Here is an 11251-nt window from a genome sequence, read left to right on the forward strand (position 1 = left end):
CTGGAAGTGATGTTTTGGAAACCTAATTTTTAATTTTTTCACTTCTTCAGATGACAGCGTTGAAATTCTAGTACGGGTAAAAGTGAGTCGTGTGTTTTGCTGTTGTGTGCTCGCATCGTTTTGGTACCATTGCCACCTTGGGTGGTAGGGAGAAGGTTGTTTTTACGGTGCTTCTAGGGCTTCTTAGAGAGTGACCCATATTGTGCTGTGTGTCTTCACAGTCCATTCTGCGGACAACACGAGAATGGAGTTGATTATCCCGGGGGAGCAGCATTTCTACATGAAGGCAGTCAACGCGGCCGAGAGACAGAGGTGGCTGGTCGCCCTGGGGAGCTCCAAAGCCTGTTTGACCGACACCAGGACCGCAAAAGAAAAAGGTGATGACAACTTTCTAGGCGTTAGTGAGGCTGTCCTCTCTCGGGAACCAGGAGGAAATTAGTGATGTGGAAGATTTACCTAGATCACCATCACGTGGTAAACCATGGGACGGTCTCAGGAGAATCACGTGGTAAATCACGGGAAGGGTCTCAGTTAGGAGAATCACGTGGTAAATCACGGGAAGTTCTCAGTTAGGAGAGTCAGGTGGTAACGCAGCGCTTCAGTCAGCTGATACATTATGAGGTCAGTAAAGTGTTTCCAAGGAAGTTCAGTGGTATGGGAAACTGTGGCTAACTGGTCATTGAAGAAGCAGGAGGACGAGGACCTAGTTCAGTGCCCAGCGCTCATGTAAAAAGCCAGTCATGGCGGCACGTTTTTATAATCCCAGCCCTGATGAGCTGTAGCTAGGTGGATCCTTGGGCCTTACTGGCCGGCCAGCCTTGCTTAATTTGTGAGCGTTAGGTCAGTGAGAGACCCCATCTCAAATGAGGGGGACACTGATCTGGAGGCTGGCTTGAGCTTGTACTTTGCAAACGTGTATGCATATAAAGAGCTTTTAAAAATTAAAGGCAATGAAGGACAAGAAGTAGTTGAAAGATAGGATCAATCCAAATGTCTCCAGATACCTGATTAATAAACAGATGTGATTCCTATACAGTGGAATATTATTCATCCTTAGAAGGAAGGGAATTCCAGCACATACTGCAACATGATGCCATTACAGACATAGTCTTAGTGAAATAAGCCTGTCTCAAAAAGAGCAGCGTTGATTGCACTCATTTCAAATGCCAAGGATAGCGAGATTTATACGGACAGGAAGGAGAATGGACACAGGTGGCCATGCACAGGTAGGGTTCTGAAGGAGGAGGAGTTTGAGTTTGAGGCTCGTTGGAGCTATATAATGAGACTTTATTAGTAAGGAAAGAAGAAAAAAAAGAAGGGAAAATAGTGTAGTGCCTACATGGAGGAGAACGAGGTTAGTGTTCAGTGGGGACAGAGTTTCTGTTGGGAAAAATAAGAATTTATTTAGGCGGACAATGGTCCTGGTTGCGCAGCCTTTGAATGTTCTTAATGCCACTGAACTGTACCCTTCAGAGGATAAATTTGTGCTGTGTGTAATTTGCCATTTTTTTTTTTAAAAAGGGACAGGGGCAGGAGAGATGGCTCAGTGAGTAAAGAGCTTGAGAACTGGAGTGTGGACTCCCAGAATCCACACAGAAGCTGAGTGGGTGTGGCTGCCCGCCCTGTGGATGCAGGAGACCCCAGTGGCAAGCTAGCTAGTTCGACTGGTTGAACGGGATGCTCTGGGTTGAGGGAGAGCCCCTGCCTCGGTGATTGACGTTAAAGAGCAGCCATGGAGAGGCACCTAACGGCAGCCTCTGGCCTTGACAGCTGTGTAGCACTAGCTATGCATTCTGCCACACATGCGCACAGCATACCCCTTCCCCCAAACAACAACAACAACAAGGGAACATTCTTAAGTTTGCGCAATAATTGATTTAGGTCAGATATACAGAGTGCTGCTCCTTTCTCATTTTTTTTTGTGGGGAAGCAGCTCCCCTGACCTGGCTCAGCCACTTCTGAAAGACCAGCATCTACTATGTAGCTGCTTTTTTTTTTATTCCCTTGCAACTTTGATTTCTACTTTAAAAGATAATGGCCGGTGAAGAGCTGAGATGCTGGCTGGATGCAGAGTTTGTCCAGAGTCACTGAGGAGAAGCAAGTGAGCACTGCCTTAAGAATTCTGAGGACAGTGAAATATGAGAAGGGAGCCAAAAGGAAGAGAATTAACAGATGCTTCTGTGGAGTGGCTGTTCTTACCTAGAAGCCAGCAATGTCTGTATGCTGAAATACACAGTGAAGCAGACTGGATGGGGGTGATCGGTGGAGAAGCGTTTGTGCTATGTGGGTAGATGAGATACTGTCTTTAATGTATCAGAACTTTAACACATTGTCAGTTTATGTATTAAAAGTAAAAGTAATATCAGAACTGAAAAAAAATGAATGAGGAGAAGGCAAAGGCTCGTTCACAAAAGTAGAAACGCAGGCTTCACGTGGGACAGAACGGGGAATGAGGTGGGCATGCTGGGCATTAAAGCACCCGGTGGTCAGGCTAGAGAGGTGTCTTTGTGGGCAGAGGTGTGTGCACAGGCCTGATGATCACAGTGCAATCCCTGAGTCTCAAGGTGGCAGGAGAAACAGCAACTCCTGAGAAAAGTCTGCTACCCTCTGCACTCGTTTCTTGGCATGTGCATGCGTGTGTGACACACACACACACACACACACTCTCTCTCTTCCTCCCTCCCCTCCCCATCCCTAAACAAGACAAAATTAAGTCATTAAATAACCATCTTAAAAGCACACAGTCATCATGAGTTGTCTATGGAAACCAGCCTACGTAAACTTCGTGGCAGATGTGAGCCTAACAGTTGTCTCTCCTGAATTATGTGAAGGAAAGGAGGAGGTGTTTCTTAGGGTCTTAGGGCTCTGCTTCGAAGAGCTCACGTCTCCAGCTGTAGCAATCTGTGTATGAGCATGTTCGCATGCGCTTGTGTGTGCATGCATGTGTGTGCGCGTGCCTGCATGCTGTATGTGGGTACATGTGGAGGCCAGAGGCTTATGCTGGAAATCCCTCTTAGTTGTTCTCCATCTTACTTTTCTAACAGAGACTTCAGCTGAACCCAGAGCTTTTAATGTGATAGGGGTACACTATCTGAGCAGCAAGCCCCAAGGATCCTTCCCAGTGTGAGGATTACTGGGTGCAACTGTTTGACATTTTAGAGATCCAACTTAGGTCCTCACATTTATGTAGGAAGCGTATTGTTGACTGAGCCATTTCCCTAGGCTCCGTTGCCTGCTTTTAAAACGTTTGTTGTGTTATGTTACCAAAGAATATGAAAATGACCTCATTGGAGATTTATACATGTTCCTTTTAGAGATAAGTGAGACCAGTGAATCTCTGAAAACCAAAATGTCTGAACTTCGCCTCTACTGTGACCTCCTAATGCAGCAGGTTCATACCATCCAGGAATTTGTTCACCGTGACGAGAGTCGCTCATCTCCCAGCGTAGAGGTACTGCAAAAAGGACCCGTTTGCTTGGGATCAGGCTGCGCCGTGACTGCCCAGGGGCATCCCGAGCCACTCCATAGTGACAGAACCCTCATCACAGAGTTACTCCCAGCCGGGCAGAGCTGCCTGCCGAAAGCTCTGTGGGGCTTTCCGAATTCTGTCTGTGTGCTAGAGGCAAGCTTCCAAGCAGCTCTTGTGTCCAGGGAGTCAAGGCCTGTCTCTGCAGCTCCTCAGGAGCTTGGAGATGAGGTTCGGGAAGGAGCATTCTGGCCTGCGTTCTCTGGGTCAATTGCACCAGTACAGTAGATAACTTTGGGTTTGTTTGTTTTCTCTTTTAGTGATGAGTCTTAGCTTTCATTAATTTTCTCACTGGATTCTCAGGATGTGCCTGATTTCATGGTTGAGTATGAGTCTTCTCAGTCTTTATTTGTCGTTTTTCAGAACATGAATGAAGCCTCTTCCTTGCTCAGTGCCACCTGTAATACATTCATCACCACCCTTGAGGACTGTGTGAAGATAGCCAATGCCAAGTTTAAACCTGAGATGTTTCAGCTGCCTCATCCCGACCCCTTGGTTTCTCCTGTGTCGCCTTCTCCTGTTCAGATGGTGGGAACTTCTTGTTTTTCTTCTAGGAATATAAATACACCTATACGTTAAATATAAATTAATTATTTTGTGTTGTGGGGGGGTAATGCACATGTAGATCGGAGTTCATTGTCAGGTATGTCCTGTTGCCCTGTTGCTCTCTTTCTAGCTTCGTTTTTGAGACAGGGTCTCTCATTGAACCTGAAGCTCATCCGTAGTCTAGACTGCTGAGCTCTGGGCCTCGGTCTGCCTTCCCTGTAGTTGTGGATGTCCATCACCACGCCTGCAGTCTGCCTTCCCCGTGTGTGGTGCCGGTGTCCACCACACCTGTCTCCTTCCTCGTGTGTGGTGCAGGTGTCCATCATCATGCATGTTCTTCCCTGTGTGTGGTACCATGCATGGCTTTTATTTGAGGGCCTATGATCTGAACTCCAATCTTTAGTGGCAGGCACTTTACCAACAAGGCAGTCTCAGCCTCTCTTCCATTGTTACCTGACTCTTTTTTCTTTTCTTTGTAAGGGTGGGAATGGAAAGTGTTGGCGGGGGCGGGGGTGGCGGCCGGGGTGGGGGCGGGGGCGGGGGTGTAGTCCTTAGTCCTTAGCTGTGAAGGAGCTGAGCCTCTTAGTGGTAGGTGCTTAGGTTGCACTGCTTTTGTCTGTGCTGCTGAGGAACTCAGCGTGTGTGGTCATACCTTGGTCTCTCCACTTTGAAGGGCCTGAGGATGGCCTGCCCTGCCACTCTTGTATGTCCGGGAAGCGTTGTGTACAGTGCAGTGTGTGTTGTCACAGAGGAAGTGAGGCGTTCGTGTCTGCTTGCTGCAAGCCTTGTCGTGGAGTGATGTTTGACTCTCAGAGGGTACTATCAAACAATGCTCGGCACCTCCAGTGGGAGCTGTTCTACAGCCGGCATTTGTATTTGATTCTCTGAGTAGGCAAGTGCCTTAACTGCTCTGGCCCTTTCTCCGTGAAATGTCGTCTGTGTCAGAAGGTCGCTGTGAAGGAGCTGAGCCTCTTAGTGGTAGGTGCTTCATGTCTGCGTCTTGATCAGTCTGCACGCCGAGAACTCTTGGCTGGGGGTGGTGAGCTCCCTGTGCTTCTCCTGCTCCCATGTCTGCTCTGGCACACTGTGAAGAGCCTGAGGTGAGGCCAGGTTCCTTGGAGAATGCTTAGGAGCCTGTGTGTGGGAGGAGGCATGCCCCTGGCTGTGTTTCCACCGGTACTGGCTGATCACACGTGAGAAGAGGGCCCAGCTCACTCCTGTGTTCTCCCACCCACCCCAGCATTTTTGGTTGTGGAGCATTTCCTACATTTATTTAAGTCTCGTCTTCATCAATGAACGATGGACTCCTAGTGTCCATGAAGTATTTTGGTCAGATGAACTGGGGAAGTTTCTGTTGATTTTGGATGAGGTTTTTCTGTCTCTATCTAGCAGAGAGCCTTTGCTAGAATGTCTCTCCTATGCTGAGCATACTGGAGGGGCCAGAAGTAGGGTGTCAGATCCCCTGGGAGCTGGGTGACAGGTGGGTGTGAGCTACTCGGTGTGGGTTCTCAGAAGCAAACTCGGGTCCTATCTGTGAAGCTGCATTCACAGGGGCTGCTGAGCTGTCTCCCCGGTCCTGGGAGGGTGACCAGTTCTAAGGGGAGGGACCGTGAAAGGGTGTGTCAGTATCCAGCTGCATCTTATGCCATCCTTGGAGCTTGGACGAGAAACATGTTGTCACTTCAACTGGGAGTTGGCAGCTGGCAGCCAAAGTTGCCCATTGAGAAGGCATTCATACAGCAGGTTAGGTATGGGCCTGAGTGTATAAAGAATGTCTTTAGCATAGACAGCTTCTCTGTCCCCTCGTTAAGCTGAAATAACCGTTGGACTTGTATTGCCCTCTACTTTCTGGTGGGCAAATTGGATCTTCTAAATTATGTTTTGTGTTGACAATATTTATTATTGTCCTGCTCAAGCGGATGTTTCCCCCCCTTTAAACATGACGTCATTCTATTTTAGAGTTTCAAGACTTGGACTTGCCTGTGCATGGTGGGTGAACATCACTGAGCCTCCATCCGTAGCCCTTCCGTTGTTTAAATGCTTTAGAAGCCTGTTTGAGGTTTCAGGTTTTCTGAGTTCTTTAAAGACTAGACGCACTAATGTTGCTTTCCGTGAAAACTGTCCTGACACACATCCATGTGGAAGCTGCTTGGGAGAAGCTTTGCTGCCAGGTTCTGCTTGTGCCCTCTACAAAGTGGAGAAAAAGACATTGGTTCAGACTGTTTTCTGATTTGCTAGATACTCCTTTTATTATTATAAATGACCTAGGTTAGTTCCATACATACTATTATTTATACTTTACCATTATGTAACACACATAAATAATTAGAAGCTTAGTATTTTTTGGTACGTCTTGAGAAATTTTCAGTTAATAGTTATTAGGGAGAAAGTTTGACATGTTCAGATTGTCACTTGTCTGGAGAAGATAAGTGTCTTTTCCGAGCGTCTGCTTCTCTGAGTCAATTTATGTTAGTTATGATAATAAATTGGAGGTGTGTTATTCTCTTTGACTAAACATTAAGCTGTCTTTTCTTCTCTCTTATATTTCTAGATGAAGCGTTCCGCCAGCCACCCTGGTTCCTGCAGTTCAGAGAGGTAGATTAACCATTTCTTCTGACTAAATTCTGTCTGGATAACGCCCTCATGGGGAAGGTCTTCAGGCCCAGGCCAGCCGTTGTGGATGTCAGCTCTGTGGAGTAGGCTGGTTTGGCTTTGTTTCTCACAGCAGCTTTGTGTGTATTGCTTAGCTCTTGTCTCCGGGACCGGCTTCAGAAAGGGCCGAGGAAAGGAAACTCACATGTGAGAGAATTAACCCATTTGTCCTCACGCGTCCCTTCTAAATGAGTGGCATGTTGCTCACATAAGGGATCAAGCCTCAGAGGAGTTTCTCACTTGGTTTTTTGAGACAGGGTTTCTTTTTGTAGCCTGGGCTATCCTGGAACTCACTTTGTAGACCATGTAACTGGTCTCAAGCTCACAGAGATCCTCCTGCCTCTGCCTCCAAAGTGCTGGGATTATAGGTGTGCCCACCATGCTTGACCTTGAAGAAAAGCCCCGGTCAAGAAAGGGTCTGTCTATTATTTGATGCCCATAGCTTAACACTTTTTATTTCATATGCAGGAATAGCTGCTCCATCAGAGACGCAGCCTCTGCCCTTCACCGGCTTCCTCAGCGCCGCCGCAGAACCTACTCAGACACAGACTCTTGTAATGATGCCCCCCCTGAAGACCCAGAGAGTGAGTTCCACACCTTCTGTCTCCTCAGCCCCTTCAGCAAAACTGCCCCAGCTTCTTGTAGTTTCTGGGACTGAAATACACAGTCACTGGAGCATTGTACATTCCTTTTAGGTGAATTCCTCAGAGGGACGTGAGCCCCCCACAGCTCACAGGTGCTCACGGGTTCTCTCCCCGATAGCTTTGTTATTCTGTTTATTCAGTTCAGAGGACCTGAAGATCTTTGGTAGATACTTTATCTTAGAGACATTTTTATTGACTATGTCTTTATTACTACTACGTGTTTCCATTTTAAAGTATTGTAGAAAAATCATTAATTGCAGATAGACTTCTAGAGTAAATAAAAGTTGAAAATCAGAAAATACGGCTATGTTACATTGTTTATCTGCCTTAAAATGGCTAAAGAAAGCAACCTGTGTGGTTATGACAACCCTGATTCCTATACCTCTTCTCCCTACTGTCGGAGGCAGCAGACTGTCCTTTCAGGAGAGTCTAGGGGTTTCTGTTAAGATTGTGTTTACCTCAAAGGAGCCAGAGCTTTCCCAGTGTGTCAGGATATGCCACATTTGATCGCAAGGACCATGGTTTCCAGGGAACACAAATGTCGTGCTACACTTACTTCTCAGTGACTGGACTGTCACCTGTTGAGAGTCCTTACCTCCCATGGAGAGTTCACTGGATGTCAGTTGTGTGGAGTGTGGATCTGTTCCCTGTAAACATGACACAGTAAATGGTGGTTAGGTCCTCCAGAGAGCCACGTCATCGAGTGGGAGGAGCCAGTGGAGCTGCCTTTGTGGTTCTGAGTAGATTGAAAACCGTAGCCTTTCTTTACTTCCCTAGCATCCTAAGCAGGCTCTGTTGGAGGAAGATGCCCTGTGGATGCCAGTGCAGCTGGCTCCAAACAAAACCATTGGCCGCTTGCAGATACATTTTTGAAATATTTACCTTTTCATCTTTTAATGTATTTGTGTGTGAAGTATGTAGATTGATGTGTGGGGGTGGACACGGTTGAGCTGGTAATCTTCTGTTACTCTTTGCTTCCTTTCTTTTTGGGGGGAAGGGGACATGTTTTAAGACAGGGTTTCTCTGTGTAGCCCTGACTGTCCTGAACTCACTCTGTAGACCAGGTTGGCTTCCAACTCAGAGATCACCCTGCCTCTGCCTCCCTGCTGGGATTAAAGGCAGGTGCTGCCATGCTAGGCTTTCGCTTTGTTTTTGAGGCAGGGCCTCTAATCCAACCCAGAGCTAACAAATACGGCTCGTTTCAGTAGCCAGCTGGTTCTTCTTGCTTATGAAGCAAGCCTTCACCACCAAGCCATTTCCTTAGCCAATTTTTATTTTCTGTATAACTCTGGCTGGCTTGTAAGCTGTCATGTAGATGACCCTAACCTTGAACTTTTGGTGATTCTCCTGCTCTACCTCCCCAGTGTTGGGATTACAGGCAGGCACTACTATACTTGACTTGTTTTCAAATATTTAGAAGGCAAAGACATTCATTCACAAACTTAGTTGTTCAGAGTGTTTCAAACGTGTCATACATCCATTCACACAGGTATATGTATGCCTCAGTTTACCATAAAGCCTCTGCATTGGCAGGATGAGAAGTATCATTCTTTTTTTTTTTTTAAAGATTTATTTATTTATTATGTATACAGTGTTCTGCCTGCATGTGACCCTGCACCCCAGAAGAGGGCACCAGATCTCATTACAGATGGTTGTGAGCCACCATGTGGTTGCTGGGAATTGAACTCAGGACCTGTGGAAGAGCAGTCAGTGCTCTTAACCTCTGAGCCATCTCTCCAGCCCCCGAGAAGTATCATTCTTAAATTTCTTTCTGTTTAATGGTTTAGTTCAAAGCAGAGAATTTACATTTTACCATATTAGTATATTAGTATTAAGTATATTGCAATCATCAGTTGACAATTTTTTTTTTTTGAGACAGTATTGTGTAGCCCAGGTTGGTCTTGAACTCTATGCATTGGAGGCTGACTGAATTCCTGATCTTCCTGCCTCTACCTCCTGACTGCTGGGATCACAGGCACTCACACCATGCCTGATTTATTCTGTGATGGGGCTTGAACCCAGGGCCTCCTGAGTATTGTCTGCCTCTGATCTCCCAGTCTGGTCCAGCCGAAAGTTTTTACGTGACAATACTCTTCTTGTGGGGTGTTTGGTGGGTTTCTCTATCAGATGAACAAAGAGTAGTAGAATTATTTCTCCTACAGACCTGAGACGTTTCATGGAGACCCAGAATCAGCATTGCTTAGATGTTTAACTTCCCACTCCCTTTTTCCCTAGGACCTCTTCACTGTTCAGGAAACACACTTAATGGAGATTTGGCATCAGCAACCATTCCTGAAGAAAACAGACTTCTGGCCAAGACACAATCTGATTCTGAAGAACCTCTTCCACCCTTCTCCTGAGGAAATGGACACGTCCAGCCTCCTCTGAGTGTTGCTATGCAAAAGTTGCTGTAATTAAACTCATTCTGGGGTCGCGTCCCCTCTCCTTAGGATTTCTCTGCACTTTATAGAATATTGTAAACAAACAACCCACATACTTTTGAAGTGTATTTTATCTTTCTATAGTTTACTTGTAAGAGTATTTTCCTAATAACTTCACAGTATGAATGTGCATCTTTTTTTTTTGTAAAAAAAAAATAAACAAATGATGGTGTAGCATTTTGACATCCGTAAGGACAAATGTAGATATTTTTCTAAAAAACTGTGAGGGACTGACAGCTCGTTCAGTGTGTATCGTAGTATATAAACATGAGATCTCGCCACTTTGGTGTGACAGAAATGTGATAGTTGTAACTTGTGCCATGGACCAGAAGGTCACTTCACCCCCGCTTCAAATTAATTACCATAGCAGCTTGATGCTGATTGGATCACAGTCCTTTAAGCAAAAAAGAAAACACATAATAGTCTAAAGGTCTTTAGCCCAAATACCGTGACATATTGAACATTTAAAAAAATAACCAGACTCTGTTGTCCTTTGTATATGAAGTTGAGACTTGATTTGTCAATACCAAACATCAGGTTACAGTGTTCAATTTTTACTTATTTATTTTCTTACTGCATCAAAAGATGATTATGTCCTAATGTTTATGATCTCCCCGATTTAAAATGTATATGATTGTTGTTCTTTACATTGTTCTAAGAGAGGCAAGTGTCTCAGTGACCTTGTTCACGTACACCAGAGAAATAAATGGCTTTCAGTGCAAGAGGAATTTAGTGCTTTTTTAAAAAAGAGGCATTAAGCTGCTGTTGTCAGGTATGCTCTGCGGCTCTTTGGCATATCTAGAGACATTTTTAATTTATGAATATTTATATAAAGAGTAATCCTGTCAAGATGACTGTTCTATATCACTTGAGAATGGCATTATTTAATTAAAGAACAATTTGCATTTTTTGGTAGTGCCTGTCATATTTATTGTCAGTGTTTGCCCTGTGATTTGTTTCTCTTTTAAGTCACTTCGGGGTAATGGTCTCAGCCCAGAGCTTGAACGAACAGCACTTTAACAAAAATTGGCTTTGTGTTTTTAAATTAGTCAGGCATATTTAATAGATACGTGGTTTTCACATTCAGATTTGTTACCTGATACATTGTATCTTTTACACTCATTGATAGTCTGTCTAGTCTTTATTAAATGCCTTTAGTGTTCTTATTGGTGTTTGTTTCAGTGTTCAGGCCTAAAGGTAAATATACATCAACCATATGTTTATCTTCTATAGCCTATTAGTTTAGATGGTAGCCAAATATTTAGTATTTGATATTTACTAAGCTAAGTCTAAACTTTTCCCTAAGCTTAAAATGATTATGTATATATTAGTATGTTTTTATATAAACTGCTTCTGAGCGTGCATGTCGTTTTAAATAGCAGACGGGTCGTTAGAGCACTCTGTGCAGTGGGCCAGCCTGCTCACCACTGGCATTCTGTGTG

General features: G+C 45.0%; 1 protein-coding gene across 2 annotated transcripts in view; it reads left to right on the top strand.

Annotated features, from left to right (window-relative positions):
• Plekha3 (pleckstrin homology domain containing A3) overlaps positions 1–10717 on the top strand; it is a 17058-nt gene extending 6341 nt beyond the window's left edge. For both annotated transcript variants that reach the window (XM_005346622.3, XM_013355260.2), the window contains exons 3-8: positions 222–377; positions 3315–3451; positions 3890–4054; positions 6624–6667; positions 7193–7308; positions 9604–10717. In XM_005346622.3, coding sequence (XP_005346679.1) covers positions 222–377; positions 3315–3451; positions 3890–4054; positions 6624–6667; positions 7193–7308; positions 9604–9728 — 743 coding nt within the window. In that variant the 3' untranslated portion in view covers positions 9729–10717. The remainder of the gene's footprint in view (positions 1–221; positions 378–3314; positions 3452–3889; positions 4055–6623; positions 6668–7192; positions 7309–9603) is intronic.
• The last annotated feature ends 534 nt before the right edge of the window (positions 10718–11251 follow it).

The sequence above is a fragment of the Microtus ochrogaster genome, chromosome 4 (genome assembly GCF_000317375.1).
Source record: "Microtus ochrogaster isolate Prairie Vole_2 chromosome 4, MicOch1.0, whole genome shotgun sequence".
Classification (NCBI taxonomy): Eukaryota; Metazoa; Chordata; class Mammalia; order Rodentia; family Cricetidae; genus Microtus; species Microtus ochrogaster.